General features: G+C 39.3%; 1 protein-coding gene across 14 annotated transcripts in view; it reads left to right on the top strand.

Annotated features, from left to right (window-relative positions):
- DLG2 (discs large MAGUK scaffold protein 2) overlaps nt 1–27,684 on the top strand; it is a 2,332,068-nt gene that overhangs the window by 1,527,786 nt on the left and 776,598 nt on the right. For all 14 annotated transcript variants that reach the window (XM_070783335.1, XM_070783336.1, XM_070783337.1 and 11 more), the window contains one exon: nt 10,116–10,166. In XM_070783335.1, coding sequence (XP_070639436.1) covers nt 10,116–10,166 — 51 coding nt within the window. The remainder of the gene's footprint in view (nt 1–10,115; nt 10,167–27,684) is intronic.

Raw genomic sequence — 27,684 nt, forward strand, 5'->3', positions numbered from 1 at the left:
GTCATATCTGACTCTGAGACCCCATAGACTGTAGCCAACCAGGCTTCTCTGTCCGTGGGATTTCCCAGGCAAGAGTATAGGAGTGGGTTGCCATTTCCTACTTCAGGAGATCCTACCGACCCAGGGATTGAACTTGCGTCTCCTGCATTAACACGCAAATTCTTTACTGATGAGCCATCTGGGAAGCCCCATAGTGCTCCAGGAAAGGTGAAATAACATAAAACAACAGAATGCTCTCCCTTAGCGTCTGATCCAGAGAAATCGATCTGACCTTTTAGTTTGTTTGTTTTATAACGAGTAAACCAAAGCATTTTTTCAGAATCACAGAACTTAAAAAACTTCTTCATGTGATCTTGATGAAAGAGCAGATAAATTAGCAGAGTGATAAAGTGCTGTAGTTCTTTTCCAAGGTTGTGAAGATACTGATGTACTTTTGAAATCAGATTAAAAGAAATCACATGAACTAGTAAAGAAGGCAGGGAGAGTCACTCAACAAATATTTGTTGGTCGATGGATTGATGTTGAAGCATGCTGAAATTGTGACTTATATTCAGATGAAAAAGGGAGACAGCTTAGTGTTAGCAAGCTTTGAAGTAAAATGATTAGAGAGAAAGCAAGTTCATTCCTTTGCAAACTGACAATGGTAAGTAGGACTTTTGAATACAAAGAGATTTTAAAAGATCCATGGCAAAAAAAAAAAAAGCTCTTAACATAAGGTGCAATTGATTTATTTCTTTAATAACTATTTATGAAATGACTACTGTGGGCAAGTCAGTATGATAGGTGACACAAGAGAAAAAAAATCTAAAATACAGTGTTTCATCTGAACCGGAGGACAGTGTACCAGGAAAGATAAGGCACAATGCGAGGAGCTGAACTATAAGGAAGACCACAAGTACAGTGAGAGAAAGAGGTCTGGATGACCAGGGAGAAAGACCAGTGGTTTAACATTAAAATTCCCTTCAATTCAAGCTCTAGATACATCCCATTCTTTCCTCTCTCCTTAGAGCCACTCCTTCTTTAATCTTCTTCCACAAGTTTGGATTGAGCATATGCTTCCCATTACTAAGTGATGAGAAAGATGAACAAGATGGTCCCAATTTATGTTACCTATGACTATGTTCAGGCTTCCCTGTTGGCTCAGACTGTAAAGAATCTGTCTGCCATGCGGGAGACCCAGGTTTGACCCCTGGGTCAGGAAGATGCCCTGGAGAAGGGAATGGTAATCCACTCCAGTATTCTTGCCTGGAGAATTCCTTGGACAGAGGAATACAGTCCATGGGGTCGCAAAGAGTCGGACACGACTGAGCGACTAACACTTTCACTTTCCCTTTATGACTGTATAACCTTGGAGAAGTTGCTTAGCTTAGAACCCTGGTTTTCTCAATAGTAAAATTAACATTAAAATGTCTAGCCCCCAGGATTTGTTTTATTTGATTATTAGATCAACTTATCATAGTGCCTAGCATGTATTAGATACTTAAGAAAAGAAGCAGTAGTAGTACTAATACTAGTAGTAATAGTAGTATCATTATTGCTACTAGCATGGGGAAGATGATTTAGAGAATAGAGTAGTGATTTCCAGAAGATTGATAAGAAAAATTGTTTGACTTTATAGAAGAGACAGCCTTTGACTGACATAAATGGAAGCGTCCCATGTCCCCAAATAGAATCCAGCTCTATGGGGATAGGGACTGTGTTCTGTTTACTTATTGTATCTCTAGGACCTAACTTAGTACCTGGGAAATTCTAGGCATTCAAAACTATTTTTCTAAATTAATATTTTAATAAGCATAAAGTAAATATACTTATGTGGAGGTGCAGCATGGCATACGTGAATACTGGACTGGGTTGCCATTTCCTACTCCAGGGAATCTTCCCCACCCAGGGATAGAACCCACATCTCCTGCAATGGCAGGCAGACTCTCTACCACCTGGGAAGTCCCTTTATGGTAGAGTGTATGACATTAATAAAGATACCAAAGAGAGGAGGTATTTTATTTAAGTTCAGTTACTTAGCTAGAAAATGATTTTGAAGATAAGATCTAAGATCTGTAGCTAGACAAGTAGGTTGGGGATAGCTGGTGGATAGTCTGGAATGTTCTTTAAAGGTAAAGAAAAATTAAAGCTACTCATGCAGTAAAATAACATGGGAGTGCAATTGTACATTAGTTTGAGCATTCTTTGGCATTACCTTTCTTGGGATTGGAATGAAAATTGACCTTTTCCAGTCCTGTGGCCACTGCTGATTTGCTGGCATATTGAGTGAAGCACTTTCAAAGCATCATCTTTTAGAATTTGAAATAGCTCACCTGAAATTTCATCACCTCCATTAGCTTTGTTCATAGTAATGCTTCCTAAGGCCCACTGGACTTCGCACTCCAGGATGTCTGGCTCTAGGTGAGTGAGCACACCATCGTGGTTATCCTGGTCATTAAGACATGTTATGTATTCTAATTTTAACTTCTTATAATGTTGTATATTTGTAAACCAATCTCATTATAATTGAATAGTATTCCTGAAATAACCAGATACATGCCTTAGATCAAAATAGATGCTCATTAAAGTTTAACCAGAAAATTTTTTGCTTACTTCTATTCAAAGAAACAATATTAACACTTACACTAATGGGTATAATGCTTAGCAAAGATGAATTTCAATAGCTTATATAAGTGACAGAATTGGAATTTGGGACTTTTAGATTCCATCTTCTGAGCTTTTAATTTCTCTGTCATAATTCCTCTTAATATGAAGAGGAGATACAATTTTAGTGGAAACAGTCTAGAAGGAGGGACATTATTAAAAAAAAGTAGTGGGCAGTTTGGTTGTGTGTGACAAACCTCCAGGCTTTGTTTAATGATGCTCTCATCCTGATTAGAGCGTCCATGCTGATTTATTAACTATCACTTTCAGTACTTGTTTTTCATCCGTTCAGCAGAGATATGTAAAGTTCAATGTGTTGGAAAAAAGGATGCAGATAATGAATATCAGCCTTCAGTTCTTTCTTTTGGATTGAGGGTAGAGCAAAACTCCCCCTTTTTTTCCTTTTTCAAAGATAAAGAGCTACCTTTTATTTCTACCGGTAGACTTGAGATCTTTAAGAAGAAATAGGGAAGGTGGTGAAGGTGGAGTCCTTGAGTGGAGCAAAGGAGAGCAGGTGATCCTGCCAGCTAGTCTCCTTCCTGATGCTGACAAGATCAAGGAGAAGGGACATGCCTGAAGTCCCTGGAGATTAGGGAGATATTAGCTGGTAGGATTATGGGTTGTCGACTGGGATCTTTGGAATGGAGAATTAATAGAAAAGTCCTCAGTAAGCCCTTAAGTCAAGGTTGGGTGCACCTTGACCAAAGTGACAGGCAAAGTAAATATGATTTCAACAGTAGATGGAGAGGAAAGCCCTGATGTGAAAAGGTCAGAGCAGGGAGCAACCTCCAGATCATCCATCCGCATGAGAAAATTGAAGCACTACGACCTTGCCAGGGTTACCCAGCATGTTACACCACAGAATCAAGACTGCAACACAGGTCTTAATGACTTCCAGACCAGTGTTTTCCCTCACAGAGCATTCTGAAGAAGTGGTTCCCACTGTTTCCTATGTCCTGATAGGCTCATCTCTTTCCTTCCCATTCTGATGGACATCTGCCTCTGAACACGTTTGGTTCATACCATCTCCTCGATGAAACCCTTTTTGACAACCTCTCGGTACAATCACACATCCCTTCCTTTATGTTGTCTCTGCAGCTGCTGTAATCACAGGCATTAGCACAGCAGTCATATCACTTTGTTGCCTATTATCATTCATTAGTCTCCCTCTGCTAGACTGAGTTATTTGAGGGCAGGAGTCATATGTCATTCATACCTCTCTCTCCAGGGCTTATACCTAGCACATGGTAGGTTCGCAATAACTGTTAGATCATGCTTTAATTCATATATTCAGTATATAAATTAGAACTTACCAATGCTTCCCTGCTGGCTCAGATGGCAAAGAATCCACCTGCCAGTGCAGGAAATGCAGGTTCTATCCCTGGGTCAGGAAGACCCAGGGAATGGCTATCTACTCTAATATTCTTGCCTGGAGAATCCCATGGACAGAGGAGCCTGGCAGGGTACAGTCCATGGGGTCACATAGAGTCAGACATGACTGAGTGACTACCACTTACCACTTCATTCATGTGTATAAAAACTGTCCCAAGATGGAAGAAGCCATATTTCATAGGAAGAGACTGCAGTTATTAGGAGCTGCCTAATGGAGAAGAATTCAGTAACAATGCAATTTTTAGAGTTCTCCCGTGACTTGGTTCTAAAGATTCTTCCAGAAACATACTATGAAGAAGGCATGGTGCCAGAAGCTACAGGGGTATAAAAAAAAAAAAAGAGAGAGTAAAATAAAGTCTTATATCCCTAAGAAGATGGGAATATAAAGGATGCAATGAGATCAGCCTTGGGAAAGTGAATGCCAGTAATAGAGCAACATGATGGTCAAACTGGGCAAGAGAATATTAAAAAGAAAACACAGAGACTTCCTTGGGAGCCCAGTGGCTAAGACTCCAAACTCCCAATGCAGGGGTCCAGGTTCCAATCCCTGGTCAGAGAACTAGATCCCAAATGCCACAACTAAGAGTCTGCATGCTACAACTAAAGACCGCTCATGCCACATGGAAGATCAAAGATCCCCTGTGCCACAATGAAAGAGAATGAGAGAAAAATGAGTAAATATTCAGTATTTGATCAAATAAATTTTGTGACCCTGCAGACTGTTAATCCAAAACTCATTAGAATAGCTCTCACTACTGAATACCTACTATGTGCCAGGAGCTAAGATGTGTTCTCTCATTTATTCTTCTCAACAATTTCATAAAGATAATCATGTGCTATTGTAACTAAAATTTCTCTTTTTATTTTTAGACATTTTAATGGGTATATACTTATTGTTTTAACTTGCATACACATATAGCTGATTCACTTTGTTGTACAGCAGAAACTAACACGACATTGTAAAGCAGTTATATTTCAATCTTAAAAAATACATTTTTTAAAAGATACAGAAATGGCGTAAGTATATGGATAGATACTCTTTTTTTTTTTAAGCCAGTTGTCATAGATACCTTTAAACCAATGTTGAAATTCATCACTCAGCTTTATATGCTAAAAGTCAAAAGATTGAGATAAGTCTTATTTACTGTATTATAATCACTTATAATAATGGACAGAATTAGTCATTACTGTCATATTCTATACTACTTAGGAATCAAATATATATACACAGCCAATGGTAAATGGATCTGTATAGCTCTTGCATGTGGCAACAGAGGGGCTGTGGCTCAAATTCACTTCCGTATTTTGTATATTAGATATCACACTTCTGTGAGGTTTTAATGTTTGTATGTGGCACCTCTATAAGGACTGTGTGTTTCTTGAGAATAGGAATAATATACTAAAATCTTTATTTTCTCAATGTCTCTCATATCACTTGGCACATCATGCAAGCTCAATACTTGCTCATTGGGTAGAATTGCTTTGTCCTAAAAAGCCAACACTTGGATATTCATGTTTCAGCACTTGTTTTAATATGTGATATGGGGATGTATAAAATTCATTCTTCTTACATTTTAGAATGCTGTTAGTTTTAATGAAATTACAATATAGACATGAACAAAAAATTCAAAGGAATCATTATTTAGGATTCCAGTTAAAGAACATTAAAACATGGACTAGTTCACGTGTCTTATTCATGAAAAACCTCTTTTCAGGAAATAAAAATAGATCTCAAATCAAATTATATTATCACCCAGACAGGTGGTTACTATAGCACTGAAGGGAAATAAAAAGGAAAAAGCAGTGAAATTAGCTAAAGGCTGTTAGGGAGAGAAAAACATATATAAAGTACTCAAAGTTTATGAAATTAGAATTTTAAATGCCAAGTTTGAATTTGAATAGGTTATGCTCTTGTCTTAACTTCCATCTGAGGCCAGGAAGGCTAAATGCTCAGAATAGGACAGGACAATATGTAGCATCAATTTGATTTTCCAGCCACCATGGAAACCTAGCAGCTGACACTCCATAACCATTAGGTTCAGAAAAATCAAGTATCTGAACAAAAACATATTTCAAAACTGGAAAGTTCCATCTACTTTACTGACCCTCCACATCTAGAAAGCTGCCTATTCTCTCACTTCTCCAGGTGGAGAGACGATGCTGGGTGATGGTCAGAGCCAGATCTGAGTTAACTGGAACCATCTCCATGCAGCTGTACAGGCTGCAAACCACCAGTACCATAAAACATTACCAGGGTGCTTAAACCTCACAGGAGATATTGTTAGTCAAGAAAAAAATTGTATTTGGCAGTATTTTTCAGTGTTGTTTAGCTACCCACTCATGTCTGACTCTTTTGTGACTCCATGGATTGGGATTTTCCAGGCAAGAATACTGGAGGAGGTTGCCATTTTCCTTCTCCAGGGACTCTTCCTGACCTAGGGATCAAACCAGTCTCCTGCCCGCATCTCCTGCATTGCAGGGGGATTCTTTACTGCTGAGCTGCCGGGGAAGCCAAAATTGAATGCACATTCAGTCTCATCCAACTCTTTGAAACCTCATGGAAGGTAGACTGCCAGGCTCTGTCCATGGAATTTTTCAGACAAGAATACTAGAGTGGGTTACCATGCCCTCCTCCATGGGATCTTCCAGACCCAAGGACTGAACCCATATCTCTTGAATCTCCTGTGTTGGCAGATATCTTTGCCACTGCACCACTTGGGAAGCCCCCTTTTTAAAAAAAAATAATAATTTTATTTATTTTTGGCTGTCTGGGTCTTTGTTGCTGCATGGGGTTTTCTCCAGCTCTGAGCTGGAACTATTCTATAGTTGCAGTGTGCTGGCTTCAATAGTTAGAGCTTAGTAGTTGTGGCTCCCAGACTCTAGAGCATAGGCTCAGTACTTGTGGTGCAGGGGCTTAGTTGCTCCTCAGCATGTTGGGATCTTCCTGGACCAGAAATCAAACCAGAGTCTCCTTCATTGGCAGGCTGATTCTTTACCACTGAGCCACAAGGGAAGCCCCAAAGCCTGTTTTTTTGTTTGTTTGTTTGTTTTTAAATTAAATGGCATATATTGTTAAACTAATTGGAAGTAGAGTGAGACCATCAAGGCAAGTTGAGACAATAGATTGTCTATAAATCCCCCAGAAGATGATGGGAGGCCCTTCATGACAGTTTTTCTTGGTTTTTCACAGTAAGAATACACAAAATTATGGCTTGGAGGGAATTACTATTCATACCTTTTGGCTCTTTACCACTCAGTAAGTAACTATTCCTCTAAGCAAATGTGAACAAAAAGTATTTAAAGACTACTGAACTGGTATACTCCTCTGAAAAGTTATTTTTGCTGCTTGTGCTCAGTTGCTCAGTCGTGTACAACTCTGTGACCCTGTAGACTGTAGTCTGTCCATGGAATTTTCTAGGCACGAATACTGGAGAGGGTTGCCATTTCCTTTTCCAGGGGATCTTCCTGACCCAGGGATCAAACCTGTGTCTCTTGCACCTCCTACATTGAAAAGTGGATTCTTTACCACTAGCTCGACCTGGAAAGCTACTAAATGTTCACAAATGTCACAGCCCACTTTTATAACACTTATGTTTATTTTATTTTTTTTGGTATAAATTTTGATATATATTTTTTTCATTTTATTTTATTTTTAAACTTTACAATATTGTATTGGTTTTGCCAAATATTGAAATGAATCAAATGGAAGTATTCTTAGTTCTTTCTATTTCATTCTTTCCCCTGAGGTCTTTGCCAAGGATCAGTGTAGGATTTCTTTTCTTAGGGGCCCTTAGGCGGTGTAGATCATGCTCTCTTAGTGATGAAGCAGTAAACTCTAGAACCTCTTAAATATCTTTCCTGTTATTCCGTGTTTTAAATGCTCCTCAAGTAAAGCTTGAAATATTGTCTCACCTATGCCAAAATCCTTTCACTCCTTTATAATTTCACTAGATCCAGTTGTAGTCATGGAATATTTTCTTTTAAAAGGACGGTTACATCCCCACCTGGATGTCATCTTCCCTTCCTATAAAGAGATCCTGGATACTATTGAATTAGGCAAATGGCATTTTTTTCTTGGGTTGAAAACTAAAGACCCATGGAGTAAATGTAAAGCCATCAATAGTTCATGTAGCTGTCTGGGGAACTTTTGAATACAAACTTGGATATGTATAAATAATGCTTCTAGGATTTATAATTCAGCATGTATGATCATACAAATGTTAAGGAAGGATTTTGGTAGACCCCAACTATGCAATGTATGTCACTAAAGTATTCTTATCTTGTAAGCACTTCCTAACAAAATTTTCTCCTCTGATATTTATTATCATAGGCTTGTTGTTTTCTTCTCTTTGAAGTTTTCTTTCTTTTTTCCCCACTGCAGTTTGCAGCACTTTAATAGTGTGAAGGGCTCCACTCTAGAGAGCACTGAAGCGAAGAAAAGCTTCATGGAGCCATACTGTGAGAATTAAAACACATTACATTAATTCAGCCTTCCCTTTCTGACTTCCTCTGTCAACTAAAAACAGTTTTGAAAAACAAAAAAGACCAAAAAAAGAATTAATATGGGAACACAGAGGGAGTTTGAGTTTTGATTTTTTCATGTGAAAAATAAAATTTAAAAAACTGTTAAGTCGCTAAAGCTTAGTTCTAACATCTTCAAGTTCTCTTCCCTGAGTCGTTAAGTTGCTGAAGCCCAGAAAATCAAATTTGGTTTAGGGCTGTTTGATAATGTAGTAACACAATAAAATGTGATTCACCAATTAGCTCATATAATTAGAAAATCAAAAACATGCTCTAAGTGTCTGGTGGACACATATAAGTAAAGTCTATTGTTCTTTATATTTGCTGATTATAGTTATGATTATACCTTCAGTTAATGATACCATATTCAAATTCCTTAAGGAAGAGAACCCACAAATGCCTGTGTTTATAAATCAGGTAAATAATTTACTTAGTTCAGTCATTCATCCATTCACTTTTTTTCCCTTCATTATTTCTTTTTTGTCAGGCTCCATTAGTTAATGCAGCTGCCTGGTCCTTGCCTCCATAAAGCTCTTAATATGCAAGAACTGTGTTTAAATTCTTATAAAGAAGGGACAGTAAAGTAAAATTAGAATTTTATAAAAATCATGGATTTTTACTTGAAAATTAGTTTTTTCTCATGGATTTCTAAATGTTAATAATGTTGTTGAGACATATTCTAACAACAACAACAACAATAGCCAATTCAAGAATTTCCTTGCTCAGAAATTTTGCCTGGCTGAGAAGGATCTGTGATAGATAAAAGTGAGAATTTAATATTTGTTAGATTATTTTAAAGTAGCTCTTCATATGTTCTGTATTCATGTCACTTGAAATCTAAGTCATATGTTCTGTGTTGCCTGACTATATTTAAAATGTGTTTCTCTCTCTAAGTTCAAATCAATTTAAGGGTTGGTTGGATGGTTAAAATGGTTTCTCACTAGGAATTTCAAGCATGTCCTGGTTTGTTCTTTTCTCATTGCTACTGAAGCTATGGTTACAAGGGTCAGGACTTCTCAACAAATATAGCAGGAGGATAATGGGGATAAATTACCTGAGCTTGAACCAATAAAGAGAAGGCATTCTTTATCTAACACGGTCATTCTTAATGCTGTTTTACAGCCAAAAATGTAATATGGTTGTGTTGCCCTTACCACTGATTTTTAAGGTCATATTTTAGAGTCTATCCATAGAAAAATTGAAAGATATTATGAAAAAAATTTCCCTTGTAATTGTAACAATGCCCCTAGATGGCTTTCTCTTTGTAAACTCACAGTACATATTTTGTGCTGTTTTCTCTCTCCCAAACAACAAGAAATTTTAAAGGATACAATGAAGGTTTTTTTGTTGTTTTGTTTTGTTTGTAGAGTCTCAGTCATATTTGAGAACACCTTAGACTGTATTTCATTTGGAAGAGAACATTCAGTCACAAACATCAATAAAGTGTGGTTTATTCATAGCCAGGATGCAATTTAACCCCCTAATGTTATTTAAAATGCAGCTCTCTCCTCCTCAAAATGTATTTAATAGTTTTCTTTATTTTTTTCCCCTATTTACAGGTCAATGGGACAGAAATTGAATATGAGTTTGAAGAAATTACATTGGAGAGGGTAAGAAAAAAATCCAATAATCCAAAACCCTAATCTTGCATTCCACATTCTGCTTTCTAATGGGTTGTCTTGGGGAAATGTGCAAGTGTGTATTATACACACACTCACAATGAAAATATTAATGAAGTGTTTGCAGTGGAAGGCATGGAGACAAGCCGACCAACCCACCAGAACTTTGATTAAGTGTACTGCATGGCTAGGGTTTGGAAAAATGAATAGGGAAAGCCAAGTATTCAGTGAGCTTGTGTGATGTGAAAATGAAAATGTTAGTTGCTCAGTCGTGTCTGATTCTTTGTGACCCCATGGACTCCTCTGTCCATGGGATTTCCCAGGCAAGAATACTAGAGTGGGTTGCCATTCCATTCTCCAGGGGATCTTCCTGACCTAGGGATCAATACTTTTTTCCTATTGTTTTCATTATTAATCTTTTGCTATACATTTTAAGATATGTTATACTGTATTTTCATTTACGTGATATTAATATGATCTTCTTAACTACCATTACCATGCTTTTTGTTTCTTTTTTTTTTCCCTTAGTTTAAAATAATATGTGAAGGATTTTAAAACCTCCCTCATAGAGAAAAAAAAGCAACCCTGCAGAGTTCTGAAAACACGTTGTTCAGGCCTTGGCAAAGATTTGAAAAATTAGGGAAATTTTGTGTACCTAAGCCTAAAATATAAAGGCGTTTTAGAGAAGAATAAGAAAAAGGCCAAAGACTGCCTAGAAAAAGGCCAAAGAACTCCTAGAAAAAGGCCAAAGAACGCCTAGAAAAAGGTGACTGAAAGGTATTAACAGGACATTCATCAAAAAAGAAAAGGCCAGTAGCATCCAGAACCTTGCTCAGCCTTACTATTAAACAAACAATTGTACTAAACAGTTTTTCTCAACCCAATTGGCAAAACATTTAAAAGAAAGATTAATATTTGCTGCCATTGAGTGGGCCTGGAAATTGGAGCAGCCATTTGTTGTTGCTGCGTCACTCAGTCACGTTTGATTTTTGCCACCTCGTGGACTGCAGCATGCCAGGCTTCTCTGTCCTTGACTGTTTCCTGGAATTTGATCAGACTTATGTCCATTAAGTTGATGATGCCATCCAACCATCTCATCCTGTGTCTCCCCCTTCTGTTGCCCTCAGTCTTTCCCAGCATCATTTCCAATGAGTTGACTCTTTGCATCAAGTGGCCAAAGTATTGGAGCTTCAGCAACAGTCCTTCCAGTGAATATTCAGGACTGATTTCCTTTAGGATGGCCTGGTTGGATCTGCTTGCAGTCTAAGGGACTCTAAAGAGTCTTCCCCAGCACCACAGTTCAAAAGCATAAGTTATTCAGTGCTCAGCCTTCTTTCTGGTCCAACTCTCATAGTCATACATGACTACTGGAAAAAAATCTTAGCTTTGACTAAATGAACCTTTGTTGGCTAAGTAATGTCTCTGCTTTTTAATATTCTGTCTAGGTTGTCATAGCTTTTCTTCCAAGAAACAAGTGTCTTTTAATTTCATGGCTATAGTAACCTCCACAGTGATTTTGGAGCCCAAGAAAATAAAGTCTGTCACTGTTTCCATTGTTTCCTCATCTATTTGCCATGAAGTGATGGAACTAGATGCCATGATCTTAATTATATGAATGTTGAGTTTTAAGCCAGCTTTTTCACTCTCCTCTTTCACCTTCATCTGTGTATGCATAATATACAATCATAATAAGGATACATACCAAAATGTTAAAAATTATTAACTCTTGTTAAGGATTTTGAGGTAATTGTTAGTTACTTCTTTTTGTCTAGATTTATTTTCTATACTTTCCATAATAAACATGCAGTGTGTGAGTGCTCAGACGCTCAGTCATGCCCAACTCTTTGTTACCCTTTGGACTGTAGCCCATCATGCTCCTCTGTCCATGGGATTTTTCAGGCAAGAATACTGGAGTAGATTGCAATTTCCTCCTCCAGGGAAATATGCAATATATTTACATTAAGAAATAAAAATGCAAGTATTTTTTTCTGTGCTTTCATCCAAGCATGAATTCAAACTCTAGATCTACATTTAAACTTATTTTTTTTTTCTTCTTCAGTTTACTAATTATTCAGTTTTATTAGTCAGGTAATTTCTTACTTCCAGCCTAATTTTTATTGTGAATGGCTTTAAAAGGAAATTTACATTAAAAGTTAAGTGTTTGACAGATGAGTTCTTTAAAACTTCCATTATGAACTTTGATAAATTATTTTAAAGGCATGCAAAATGGATAAAAGTGAGGTTTATAGAAAATCAACCCAAATGAGGAAAGAGAAGACATTTCTCCTAAATCACTAATCATCTGTCCAGAAATAGCTATATAAATTGTAGGAAAATGTGCAAAATCAAAGTGGGAGGCCTTTGCTTAAAAACCAGTAAGAATTAAAAGATGACAATAGAAGTGCCTTCTAAGCGTAGGATCTCTTTCCACTACACAGATCTTACCCTTAGGAGGTCAACCTCTCGCCCCCCAAACCCTACACATATATACGTCTTGACTGTAACACCATTTAGTTACCCTGGTTTTATAGCTCAGAAATAGACGCCAGCAGTGGTGTGAGGTAGAACATTCTCTATGAGTCAAACAGTGGTGGGTTCTAGTGTGTGTCCACACTCACTTCATGAGCTTGCATGCCGTCTCACCGCCTTTACTTCCCGCCCGAAGGGTCTCAGGCGCAGTCTGAAGCTTATCCTTGCCCTTAGCTCTAGCCCTTCCAAGACCTCGCTGTCGAGCATCGCCTTCTCTGAGCACCTCCACCACCTCTGTGTCCTTATCATTTGTTCTAGTACACCTCCTCTCCCCACTGGGACCTTGAATCTGATTTCACTCACTTTCCTCCTCCCCTTGGCCTATGTTTCCTGGTCCATCTAATTTTCTGTCTTACACACTCAGCATTTTTCCTTCTCTCTCTTTTTTTTTTGTGGTCATCTCAGCCCTTATTAACCTACTGTGGTTAAACTTACACCTTCCTAATTACTCCATGCCAGCGCCTGAGCAACTAGACATGGCAAGAGAAGCACCTAGTCGTCTCACTTTAAATTTATAACTTCAAACGAACTCTCAAAACAACCAACCACTTCTTAGCAATTTCTTTAGAAAAATCCTTTTCTCGGTCTCTGGGAAAATAGTTTCCTATCTCATTTCATCTCCTCAAATCTCAAACACCCCCTCCCTCGTCCTTGCTCTTAACTATTAATTTCTCTCCATATGTCCTTGAGAAAATCTAAGCCATCAAATGAAAACCGCCTTACTTCCTACCACCAGATTCACTAGTGTGCTCTCTTTGTTCCCTGATTCTTTCCAAGGCCAGCTCTTCGCTTGTAACCTGGACTCCATAACCTCTTGTCCATTTAAGGAATTTGCTTCTGGAGTTTTCTCCTCTCTCTCCTGTAATATCAGTTTCTCTCTTGCCCTTTTATTTTTTTTTTCCCTAGATAAATTTAATTTATCGTGATAATAGCTCTCATCTTAAAAAAAATGTGTCCCAATGTTCCTCATCCATTATTGCCTCGTTGTTCTATTGAGCTTAACTGAAATCTAGGAAAACTGTCTATCTGCATTAACTCCACTTTAGGACTTCCTTTTCTTATGTTAACCTATTCATGTTTTCATCCTCACAGTAGCTCTAAAACGGTCCCTGTCAAAGTTCCAGCAAGTTCCATCTTGCTGAGTACAAGCCTCAGTTCTCAGTCCTGACTTCTCAGCAGCGCTTGATGTGGCTGTCACTGCCTCCTTCCTCAAAGGTGTTAATTTCTTGCCTTCCAGAACAAAGCACTCTCCTGTTTATTTACCATCTCATCGGTGCCCTTTCTCAGTCTCCTTGCTGGTTCTTCCTCTAAATGTAGGAACACTCCAGAAACCCAGTACCCAAATTTGATATATTCCTAACAGAATTCATGATTTCCCGGTACTTCCTGTCCTCAGGGCCTAAGCTGCTTCTCTCTTAATATTCGTCATCTGAACTCATTGACTCTATAATATTCCTTGTAATTCAGGCCGAAAATAATGTATCGAGAAGTCTTGTATAATTACTCTTTTTCCCTTGGTATCTGGCAAAAGTCTTATTGGTGCTACCGTAAAAATATATTTCAAAATCAGTCACATCTTAGCACTCTGCTGACTCTTGGTCCAAATCAATATCACGCCATGCCTGGACCACAGTAATAGCTTCTGCTTCTGCCCATTCTTTTCCAGAAGGTAGCCAGAGTGATCTTTTTTGAAGTAGAAACCTGATCATACCACTTTTATTCCTAAAACCCTCCAAGAGGTGATAATTACACTCATTACCTATAAGGCTGTATATGATCTGACCTCTGCTTCTTTCCCTAACATTATGGCCTAACCTTCAACTCCTAGAACAGTTTACTCTGACCACACTGACTTTCTCATCATTCCTCAAATGCCAAGCTTTACCCACCTGAGGCATTTATATGTGGTATTCTATGTGCCTGGGAAAATCTCCCCTCAGCTCTTTATAAGATTTGCTCATTTCATCATTGAAACATCAACTCAAATGTCTCCTTCTCGAAAAAATCTCCCCTTTGTACTCCACTGAAGTTAGTGTAGCTTCCCCATTACTTTTTTTTTCCTTCTCATAGTTTTATTGTCATATAATTGTCCTTACTAACATCTGAAATTTATAGTATTTATGTATTTTATTTATGTATTGTTTACTTTGTTAACATCTATCTCCTCCTTAAATATACGCTATATGTAAATATACAGTCAGCTCTATATCCAGTTCACCTAGAACAGTGTCTGGAATGCAGTATGCATTCAGTGACTATTCGGGTTTATGCCTACGCTCAGTCACCGCACGTACAGCGGAACAGAGACACGTGGCCTGTGTTTGGCTCTGTCACTGGTCAAGTTACTTTGAGTTGAGTACTTAACATTTCTGTGTCTCAATTTCCACATCTGGAAATGAGACTAAGGTATTTGTAACCACTTCCTAGGCCTTTGTGATTATTGAAAGTGAAAGTTGCTCAGTAGTGTCTGACTCTTTGCGACCCCATAAACTATACAGTCCATGGAATTCTCCAGGCCAGAATACTGGAGTGGGTAGCCTTCCTCTTCTCCAGGGGATCTTTCCAACCCAGGGATGGAACCCAGGTCTCCCACATTGCAGGCGGATTCTTTACCAGCAGAGCCACAAAGGAAGCCCAAGAATACTGGAGTGGGTAGCCTATCCCTTCTGTTATGGTTGTTAAAGGAGTTAATATAAAGGTTTAGAATAGCATGCATCCTTATTATTCTTAACATTTCCCTCATGCTAATTTGATAGTTCTCACAAACATTATTTATAGGATCACTGAGGAAGCTTAAAACCTAGCTTCTTAGTCTCAATGAACAATTTACATCAATCCAACAGGAATTCTTTTCATGCCAGCTTTCCCTGTTCTTTCTCCCCATTACTTGAATTGATGTTAGACATCCAATGAATCAGGCTGCCAGTACAGGACATGTGAGAGATGAGGTTCAATTCCTGGGTTGGGAAGATCCTCTGAAGTATAAAATGGCAACTCAGTCCATTATTCTTGCCTGGAAAATTCCATGGACAGAGGATCCTGACAGGCTACAGTCCATGGGGTCTCAGAGAGTTGGACATGACTAAACAAAGGAACACAATAAGGAAGTTATGGTCTTTGCTATATGTGTTACAGCTCACATTTTTTATGCATTTCATCTCTGTAACATTTAGTTTAGTAATAAGCTAATCACATTTAGTAACATCCCGGTGAGGTGGATATTGCTGACTTCATTTAACACATTAGAACACATAATTTAAATGAGTTTAAATTAAACTCAAAAATTAAGTCACATGTCAAAAGTCACAGCGTTAGTCAAAGACAGAACTGGGATCCAGCTCCATGCCCACCAGACATGAAAACCTAAGCTCATTGCCGCTGAGTTAAATTGCACCAAATTAAGCTCAAGTGTTTTTTCCTCCAAGAAATTCTTCTTGACTTCCCCTCTTGGGAAAGGTTCCCCTGCATAAATTAACACAAGTAGAGAATTTCTCACAGTAAATGATGAAGAAAATGTCTTTTCCACTGAAATGTGAGTTCCTTGATGGAAGGAATTTTATTGTAGTGTTCTTTATATTCCTATGACAATATTAAAAGAAAAGGGAAAACCACTGCCCAATTTGAGGGCACGTTGATGACTCCTTCCCTATAGTAGCATCAGCCGATGCACTGGCTGCCTTGCCGTACATGGTGAATCCCACCCCTGTCTTATGGACACTTAGGTGTCCAGCACTTTTTGAACAAGGGCGCTGAGCACAGCCCTTGTTTTGTAGACTTTCACCACCTGGGGGAGGACACAGAAAAGTAAATGGGCAGAAACCATAATGAAGAACAGAATGCAGTGACTACCCGGCCCAGAATGGAGTACTTCTCTGAGGCATTGTACCTGAAGGGTGAAGGGAAACTGGCCATGGACAAGGAAGGAGAAGCGGACCTCTCAGGAAACAGCGAGTGCAAATGTGCAGGGGTCCATGGCAAAGTGACATGCTCAAGGAACTGCAGGTAGCAACAGTTCAGGATGGCTGTGGCTCAAGTTTTGAAGTGAGACTCAGACAGAGAGAGAGAAAAAGCAGGCAGGAAGGATGGAAAGGACTGGAAACATAGATGCCTTGGATAACATTTAAATTTTAAATTGTATATTGGAGACAATGGTGAGCCTTTGGAAAATTTTAGGCAGAAAAAAGTAATATAATCATACTTGTGTTTGAAAAAGATCACTTTAGCTGCAGTATTGGGTGTACAGGATTCAACAGACAATGCAGATGTGCCCTTTAAGACAGAAAATTAATGACTGCTGCTGCTGCTGCTAAGTCACTTCAGTCGTGTCTGACTCTGTGCGACCCCATAGACAGCAGCCCACCAGGCTTCCCCATCCCTGGGATTCTCCAGGCAAGAACACTGGAGTGGGTTGCCATTTCCTTCTCCAATGCATGAAAGTGAAAAGTGAAAGTGAAGTCGCTCAGTCCTGTCCGACTCTTCCCGACCCCATGGACTGCAGCCTACCAGACTCCTCCATCCATGGGATTTTCCAGGCAAGAGTACTGGAGTGGGGTGCCATAAATTAATGACTAAATGCTGCCAATGATGATGGTGGAGGAGATGATTCAAAATGTTTTAAGAATCTTAGAAGAGATTCTGATGTTTTGTAGGATGAGAAAATGCCAGAGAGAGCAAAGATGTCAAAGAGGCCTAGACAATAGCCCAACAAATTCCTTTCATTTACACAATCTGCGCCTCTCAGCGTGGACACCTGTGATATTTCAAGCCTTCCTGACACCCTCAACTCTTGTGACATTAATAAAGGTAGCTGAGTATAATGTCTGTGCCTCTGAATGATTTATCCATTATTCACGAATGAAATTAATCGGTTACATATCCCTAATATGGTTTGTATCAAGAGAAGCCTGTTGACCCAGCATGTATAATAGATTCATCATGCCTTCATAACCCCGACCAGCATGCATGACTACAGTTTAGCAGAGATGTTGAAGTGACTATCTGACCATCTGCCGACCCCTACCACAGCCTCCAAAAAAAGAAAAAGAACATTTGGAGTGTTTTCCTGACAGCTGCAGAATGTATGGCCATGTGACACTATTTGAATATTCTGTCTGACACGTCGGGGATATTCTTTTGCAATTTTTTTTTTTAAGAGCTGAGCCATATTCCTAAGTATAAATCATTGATTTTGTTACTTATTATTAGACCCATGCCAAAATCAACATATCTATAGGGCAGAGAAAAGTGATTCCTGTAGATGAACTGAGTTTGGGGTGTCAGGTGGATAACTTGGGAATTTTTTTAAACAGTATTTGTAAACTGCAGGTAAGCAGTAACCAACTAAAGTTGTCTACTGATGAAGTCTCCAGAGTAATCCAGGCTTCAAATTAACTAGAAATTCCTTGGGTGTCTGAATCGGGCCAAATTTATTTATCTCACACTATCGAGTTTCCATGAAGATGAAAATTCCTAAATTCAAATGGAATTAAGGGTCTGTTGCTTCAAGTAATGTAGAGGCTTTAGGTTTCTAAATTTCAGATTTTCTTCTGGATCTCTTTATCTATTTCAAATTAGTAGTAACAGGAATAAAAAGCCAGAGTCCTGAAGATATTTGATGGGATTTCATATAGTCAGCTATAGTACAGTCTTATTCTATTTTAGTTAAATAATTTTAATGCTAGATAATCTTCTTAAACTCTAAATTTTACACATTTGCAGTTATCAGTGTATATTTTAGTGTGTTTGAAATGTATACACACATATGTATGTTTACAGATATAGATATCATCCAAACGTAAGTGTGTATTTAGATGTAAAAATATTTACTTAATATGTGTGAATTTTGATCAAAGTGTTATTGGCTTTGTGGAAGGTATTGCAAGTTTTCTAGAACAAGTGTAGATTCACATAAGCAGTCCAAAGAAGCACAATTTTGAGTTCAGACTTCTTTTGAATCCAGAATGGGCCACTTTCTATGTGACCTTGAAGAAATGACTTAACCTGCTAAGCCTCCGCTTTCTTCATGATGAATGTAATACTAGTATCTGTTGTCTACCACTGTTGTGAAAAATAGAAATAACATGTAAAATGCCTTAAATAGTTCATGGAACAGCATAGATGCTCAATATTAGTTTTTATAAAGTGTGTAAATGCACCGTTATCTAAGCCTCATTCTTTCTTTCGAAGATGTCACTGTTGGTTAACTTTAGGCCATGATTCTAGGCCTAGGTCAAGGGGCAAACGTATGCTTCTGCTTTTCTGTGTGTGTTTGTGTGTGTGAGAGAGAGAGAGAAAGGGAGAGAGTTTTTTTTTTTTTTTAATGGCAAATGATAAGCTTCTTAAGTGATCTCCAAAAGGTCTATGTTCCCAATTATGAATGCATTTTAAGTATATAAATGGAGTCTGCCCTTGAGTTTGCAGCCATAGCTTTCTCTAGAATAACTCCAAACTTTTTGTAGCTCTGTTTTCCCTTCTTTGTTGCTGCTACTGCTGCTAAGTCACTTCAGTCATGTCTGACTCTGTGCAACCCCATAGACGGCAGCCTATCAGGCTCCCCTGTCCCTGGGATTCTCCAGGCAAGAACACTGGAGTGGGTTGCCAGTTCTTCTCTAGTGCATGGAAGTGAAAAGTGAAAGTGAAGTCGCTCAGACGTGTCTGACCCTCAACGACCCCATGGACTGCATGCAGCCTTCCAGGCTTCTCCATCCCTGGGATTTTCCAGGCAAGAGTACCGGAGTGGAGTGCCATTGCCTTCTCCGCCCTTCTTTGTTAGCTCACAAGAATTTAGCTCCTGGCTAGACAAGCGGTTACCGTTTTCTTTTCTGTTCAGTAGCTTTTGGCTATGATATTTGCTTCAGATGCTTTTAAATATTTTATTCTAATGATCTTTCACTTCCAGTCTCTACATATGAAATAGTTAGCTTTTTTTTTTTTTTTTTTTTTTGTCTGCACATTAGAACTGGCAGGAGGAGCATTCTTCTTCTTTTGGGGGAACTGCTTCTCTCCCCATTCCAACCACATTCTGAGGATCACTGCCAGTCATAGCATGCATGGTCACACAGTTGACTGAACCAGAGCTACTCATTGAAATTACCTGGCAAGCTAGTAAAAATAATAAAAATAACACAGATCCCTGAACCATGCCCTAGACTAAATGAATCAGAAGCTTGGGTATGTGGGACATGAGAAATCTTTATTTTAAAAACTCTTCTTGGGGACTTGATGTAGTTTACAGGCTGACACCTGAGTCAGACTAAGCCAAATACAAGCACTGCTCAGGATTTTTCACACTGGAGTTTGTGGAATGGAGAGGTGTTGCATTCCAGCTGTGCAGTAGAGTTCTGAGAGAGGAGAGAAAGAGTGGTTGCCATATGAATTTCCTGCCTCGTGGAGCAAGCTCATCTGAGAAAATGAGGCTTCCCACAGAGAGAGACAGAGACAGAAGTTAACGAAGAGGGAGACAGAAAGAGAGAACACACTGGCAGCATCCAATTTCTATGCTATATCTACCCTAGAGACCCAACCGGACAGCCACTCTCTTCTCATTGACTACATGAGCTGCTGCTGCTGAGTCACTTCAGTCGTGTCCGACTCTGTGTGACCCCATAGACGGCAGCCTACCAGGATCCCCTGCCCCTGGGAGACCTCCCCTTAAATTCTTCTTAGCCAGATTGGTTCAAATCTGGCATCCATAACTTGCCTAGTGTATTTATGCAAATGTATCTTGGTTTTGTATTTTAGCTACCACTCAGGGGAAGTTCTTGAATAGGTCCTGCCCCAGGCTCAGGCTGCTATAGCCTGTTCTCAAAATAAATGTCACCTTGCTTAGATTTATCTTCTCTAAAGTCTAACCGTGTCTCCCACCACTGAGGTAAGGTCATAAAGCTGAGCTCTCTGGTAGGGAATACCGTTGGCAGATTGTAATAAACCTTAATACCGCAAAGCTTAGGCATGCGTCTCCTGTAAAGTAACCCATGACTGTGTTTCAACTCCCAGGAAATAAAAGAACAATAAAAAAAAAAAAAAAAGTAGCAGGTAAAGAGAATGCCTACCGACAGGTCTATGAATTTAAGTCTCTACTGTCTAGAAACTTCTCTGATTTGGAGGCTAGCAAGTTTTTTGTACATGCGGAAAGAGCTTTGCAGTGTTAACCATTGGCCTCAGATGTCAGAAAAAAAAATTTACTGTGAGAAATATGGTTTACAGACATTTGGGGGGTCATTAATCTAACTTTTCTTTAGATGCAAGCATCAAAGTCTCAGGATTGAGGATTACCTGGTAAACATACCTCAAAGGCCTGATTTAGATAAATGGGCACAAAATGCCTTTAGCTGAAATTCAGCTGCTGACTCCAGCCTTCTCCATTTTTCTTTATAGCTCCAGGCTGACTTATCTCCCTTCTTTCACCCCACAAACCATCTGTCACCGGAGTATTACCAAGTGCTCCCTTCTAGATCCTTACCCTGAGCTTCGCATCATCTAAACTGGCCGATATATTTCCTTCTGGAAACCACTTGTTATACTGTGACCCTCAGCTTTTCCTGACATGCTCTTGGTTATTACCAGCACATCTGATGCTATTGCAAGCACACCTGATTCTAAAATTAACAGCTTTAAGACAAAAATCAACAACGGGATAGACATGCCCAGAAATGGCAAAATTCTACTATTCCCAAATAAGTTTTCTAATCAGAGTAAATCTATTTTCCTGGCCTGTATATCAACACAGTGTGGATGGTTAAGGAGGTATGGCAAAGAAAGCTCTAACTCAGGGATGCTCTAAACTTCAGAATCATGGTGGAGATACTAGGCCCTGAAATTATTGGAAAACAAAGACCCAAGAAGCAATGTAGGACAGGGGCCCAGCAATCACGCCTGAGTTACTAAGTACCCCATCTCGAGAACTGGTAAAGCCGGAAATGTTATTACTTGCCACTGAACAAACTCTAAGGGATGAATCTCCGTTTTTCTGTAGATCAATTGTCAGGCTAGCAGCACATGTAAACTTAGTCATTTTTTGTGTTGTTTTTTTTTTCCCTCAAACACTTCAACCACCTCCAGAGATATCTCATAGTTCAGTGACAAGACAGCCTCCACACTGGTCACGTGTCCTCACAGGTAACTGCTGCAACACCCGTGGTTTCTCTCTGAGCTGTTCCTGCAGGTCTGCCCGTTTCTGCTGACGATGTAGTGGACATTTGTCAGTTATCTACCCATGTCTTTCTCTTCACCCCTTCCTCTTTGCTAATTGAGTCCAGATTTTGGTTCAGATGTCCACCTTTATCCACACAACCCATGTGCTTTGATGGAGGCTAAGGCAACTCTGAACTCATGCGATAGGTCCTTACTGATTTAAGCCAATGAGCACTGATGGAGAAAGGCCCTTAGCCGCCATCCGTGGTGAATACTCAACCTATTTCAGTACAGTCAGAGTGAATTGTGACTCTTGCTTAGAATTCCATGACAGAAACCCACCCTGTTTCATGGGCAGGAAGTGAGGAAGCCTGTAGCTCAGATAGTAGCTTAGAGCCATTTGATGGCCAGAAGAGTATTGCAGTTTTAGAATGAAGTACCATTTTAGAAGGCAGAGTAGGTAAATGGGGGTAAAGAACAGTCTTGGTGACATCTTGAAACTGAGAAGCAAACCATCTCTGAAGCCCTCCTTCTGAATTTCTGTTAATCTCTTTTGTTGTGTTACCAGTTTAAATGGTGGTGGTCGGGGGGCAGCGGGAGGGGGGTGGTGGGGGAAGGTTCAGTGACTCACAACTAAACAAATCCTAAAAGACATAAACGGGTCATGAGGAAGCTTGAACTTTAGGGCCCCATCCCCTTAGACATACCTGAAAATCCTTTATCTCTGAAAATTGTTCCTTCTCTCTTATTCCAGGTCAGGGCTTCCCAGGCGGTGCTAGTGGGAAAGAACCTGCCTGCCAAAGCACGTAGACATAAGAGGCACGCGTTTGATCCCTGGGTTGGGAAGGTCCCTTGGATGAGTGCTTGGCAGCCCACTCCAGTATTCTTGTCTGGAGAATCCTATGGACAGAGGAGCCTGGTGGGCTATGGTCCATGGGTTACAAAGAGTCAGACAAAACTGACATGATTTAGCACGCACACATTCATATTCAGGTTCAAGGAATCTCTCTCCCCTGCCCCTCCATTTTGGAAACCACTTATTCCCTCTGCAGAGGACTCCTCTTTCCTCTTTTACTTCCTCCAAAAACCCTTTAATTTCTTCAAAGGGCTTAGGTTTTTGGAAACAGAAGCAAGGAGTCTTTGCAGGCTGCTTCTGACTTCAACTCTCCCTCTCCTTACCTCCCTCTACAATGAATACCTGCTTTAACGGGGAGAAAGGAAAAAGAAAAAAAACAGGGAGAAGAAAAATAGTTTTAATATCTCAGAGATGCACAGTAAGGAAACTGAAACTTATTTGAGAAGCAATTAGAACTAGTGGATTTAAAAGCTTCTATTTTATCTACTTAGCTTGATGAGATTTAGGTATTTTTGCACTTTCAAATCATCTATCCTTTGGAGAAACAGAGTGTACATAATAAGAAAATATTCATAGGTATCAGAACCTCCAAGGTGTACTTTCATAGTTTAAAAATATTTGGTCTGTATAGACTCAGCATAAATTAAACAAAGACATTTAGTCATTGAGAAGAATGTCACCTTGAATTTAATTCAGGATCACCAACTAGGTTCTGTTGATCCTAAGACTGCTCTTCACTCCCTTACTATCTTTGACTGAGAAGTTCTTCCTCAAAACTCAGCTTATGTGTTAGCTTCTCTCAAAAGCTTGGTCAAGTTCCCAAGTCAGAGTTAGCTTATCCATCCTTTTCATCACCTCAGGGCTTTCTCATTGTCATCTGTGTTCATATCCTGTCTACCTTTTATGTAGAGGCCCTTAATGGCTGAAATCCTTTTCATGCTTGGCATTTACATCTGGCTGTTTTGAATCACTCCCTGGGTAGCTCAAATGGAAAAGAATCTGCCTGTAATGCAGGAGACCTGAGTTCGATCCCTGGGTTGGGAAGAATCCCCTGGAGAAGGGCATGGTAACCCAGTCCACTATTCTTGCCTAGAGAATCCCATGGACAGAGGAACCTGGCAGGCTGCAGTCCATGGGATTGCAAAGAGTCAGGCACGACTGAGCGGCTAACACACACAGAGAAGAACAAAGTATATCACTAGCAGAGTCACTAGAAGACTCATTTATGTCTCTTGACAAGATACAGAGATTAGTGTTTCATCCTGATGGTGTGTTATATACACAGACATGTTTCTGTACACACTCACATACATGTATAAATTTTGTACACATTTTATATTATATATATATATATATGTCTTTCATGTATTTGTATGTGTTTCCATGTGTTTATAGTTGGATGGGTGGATAGGACCTTCTTTTAAGCTGGAGCCAACGCTCATGCTGTCTCTAATGCTGGTGCCACACTAAGTATATCGATATCATTTACTGAAAGTTTAGCTTTGTATGTTGTTCACTTTTTTGATTATCTCAAATTTTAACAATTAGTCTGTGACATAAGTTTTACAGCCTCTCTTTTACCAAGAAGAAAACTGTAGGTCAAAGAAGTTAAGGCATTTATCCATGATCACAAAATTAGTATGTGGCAGAACTGGATGAGCTGTCTTCAAATGTGGTGCCATCAGTAAGCAGGAAAAATATGGAAGACTTTTTTAGAATAGAGTATTCTCGAACCAGCCATGATATATTCAGATTGCCCTTAAGTCTTACATGTTTATCAAAAGGAAACAACAAGCCCAATGGCAAAATGTCTTTGATTCACATCGCAAGGTGGAAAGCAGCTTCAAGAAAAAGACAAAGACAGTAGGAGGTAGATGGGGAGGAATTTATTTCTCTGTGGGATTGTTTCTTAATGTTTGAGCAATAAGTCATGCGCCTCTCCCCACCATTTGCTTAAACTTTACTCACAGCTCAATAATGCTACCCTAACTTGAGAAAAACAACAAAAATGACATCAGTTCAGTTCAGTCGCTCAGTTGTGTCCGACTCTTTGCGACCCCATGAATCACAGCACACCAGGCCTCCCTGTCCATCACCATCTCCTGGACTTCACTCAAACCCACGTCCATCGAGTTGGTGATGCCATCCAGCCATCTCATCCTCTGTCGTCCCCTTCTCCTCCTGCCCCCAATCCCTCCCAGCATCAGAGCCTTTTCCAATGAGTCAACTCTTCGCATGAGGTGGCCAAAGTACTGGAGTTTCACTTTAGCATCATTCCTTCCAAAGAAATCCCAGGGCTGATCTCCTTTAGAATGGACTGGTTGGATCTCCTTGTAGTCCAAGGGACTCTCAAGAGTCTTCAACACCACAGTTCAAAAGCATCAATTCTTTGGCACTCAGCTTTCTTCACAGTCCAACTCTCGCATCCATACATGACCACAGGAAAAACCATAGCCTTGACTAGATGGACCTTTGTTGGCAAAGTAATGTCTCTGCTTTTGAATATGCTATCTAGGTTGGTCATAACTTTCCTTCCAAGGAGTAAGCGTCTTTTAATGTCATGGCTGCAGTCACCATCTGCAGTGATTTTGGAGCCCAGAAAAATAAAGTCTGACACTGTTTCCACTGTTTCCCCATCTATTTCCCATGAAGTGATGGGACCAGATGCCATGATCTTCATTTTCTGAATGTTGAGCTTTAAGCCAACTTTTTCACTCTCCTCTTTCATGACATCACATCTTGCAAACTTGGTATTTTTCTAATTCAAAAAATCCAATTCAAGCTGTGTTTCAACTGTATTTTTTAAACTTTCCTCCTGAGACTATATCCATGTTTTATGAAGCCATAATTGGGTCTACTATGCATACAGTTTTATTACTTTATTTAACTAATATAACGTATAATTATGATGCAGCTCATGCTTTAATATTATTTCATTATTTTCAAATATTTTTCAGATATCATTTCATCTTTCAAGCTACCCTGTGAATTAGGAAAAGAAAATTTGCCACTCACTTTAAAAATGAGCAAACGAGGGCTCAGAAAACATTGACATGGGTTTTGCAAGGTCACTCAATACAGAGCAAAGGCCAGTCTAAATCACATCTTTAACTTCCAGCCTTGCTCTTTTCTCTCCAACTCTTGTTGTTGGGTTTTGTTTTAATAGCAAACAAATCCAAACTCATGTCCATTGAGTTGGTGACGCCATTCAACCATCTCATCCTCTGTCATCCCCTTCTCCTCTTGCTTTCAATCTTTCCCAGCATCAGGGTCTTTTCAAATGAGTCAGCTCTTCGCATCAGGTGGCCAAAGTATTAGAGTTTCAGCTTCAGCATCAGTCCTTCCAATGAACACTCATTGGAGGTAAAACAAACTAAAAATATCAAAATGTGTTAAATTAATTTCCAAAGTTAAGCTGAAATCAGACTTTCTCTCATGTCAAATTAGATTTGAAATCACCCAAATAATTTAAACTTGCTCTTCTTTTTCTTTTTTAGATTTTTTTGTTTGTATAAAATTTTAAAACCCTGGGCCTAATACCTTGTTCAGTTTTTTTTTTTTAATTTATTTATTTATTTTAATTAGAGGCTAATTACTTTACAGTATTGTAGTGGGTTTTGCCATACATTGACATGAATCAGCCACGGGTGTACATGTGTTCCCCATCCTGAACCCCCCTCCCACCTCCCTCCCTATCTCATCCCTCAGGGTCATCCCAATGCACCAGCCCTGAGCACCCTGTCTCATGCATTGAACCTGGGCTGGTGATCTCTTTCACATATGGTAATATACATGTTTTAGTGCTATTCTCTCAAATCATCACACCCTCGCCTTCTCCCACAGAATGCAAAAGTCTGTTCTTTACATCTGTGTCTCTTTTGCTGTCTCGCATATTGGGTCATTGTTACCATCTTTCTAAATTCCATATACATGCATTGAAAAATAACTATCATGAATGTTTAGACTCATGGGAAACACATCGAAATAACAAATTTTTATCGTGTACCTCCAATAAGTGGGAAAGCCCTTTAACCCTCTAAATCTTGAGCATTACTGTTTGAAAAGTAATTCTTGCATTGATTTGACTCTCTTCTAGTAATTTCTACCAAATTGTTTTACCAACATTGGAAAGTATTTCAAGTGTGGACTTTACAGCACTTTAGCCTGAGATCAAACTGTGGCTTTAACACTGGTTACCTTTGTGAATGTGAGCAAGTCTCTGAGTCTGTACCTCAGTATCCTCATCTGTAAAATAGGGATAATAATAACACCACCTTCATAGGATTGTTGTGAATACTAAATGTGTTCATAAATATACAATGAAGTAGTTAAAACAGTGCCCGGACCTAAAAAGTACTATACAAGAACTGGCAATTATTATTGTTACTGGTCTAGTTCTCTTCACGTGAGAGGCCTTGAATTTTAACAAAATAATATTAACATCTACTTCATCCCCAGACTCTTCTACAGAAGAACCACAGCTTCCCCATGTCTTTATTTCCCACATGATCTTCTTCCTCTGGCAGTCTCCTGATTATTACTTTCCCCCTAAATTTTTTCTTTCATTCTACAGATAAGTGTTGATTGTGATGCCTGGAACTTATGCTTTTTTCACTCAGCAGGCATTACTTGAGCATCTCTTCTGTCACAGGTGTATTAGACGCTGTGAACAAGTAGCACATGATACAGTCTCTTCCTGCAGAGAGCCAAGAGTTAGTAAGGGAGCCAGACCTGTGAATTAGAGCCGTTATTTCAGGGAGATCTACTACCTGGAGTGCTGACCAGACTTGCTGTCTTGTTTTCTGTAACTGTCTTTGATATAAGCCTGAAAAGCATTCTTTCATACAGACTTTCAGTTCAGTTCAGTCGCTCAGTCATGTCCGACTCTTTGCGACCCCACGGACTGCAGCACACCAGGCCTCCCTGTCCATCACCAACTCTCAGAGTTTACACCAACTCATGTCCACTGAGTCAGTGCTGCCATCCAATCAT

The sequence above is a fragment of the Bos indicus genome, chromosome 29 (assembly GCF_029378745.1).
Source record: "Bos indicus isolate NIAB-ARS_2022 breed Sahiwal x Tharparkar chromosome 29, NIAB-ARS_B.indTharparkar_mat_pri_1.0, whole genome shotgun sequence".
Classification (NCBI taxonomy): domain Eukaryota; kingdom Metazoa; phylum Chordata; class Mammalia; order Artiodactyla; family Bovidae; genus Bos; species Bos indicus.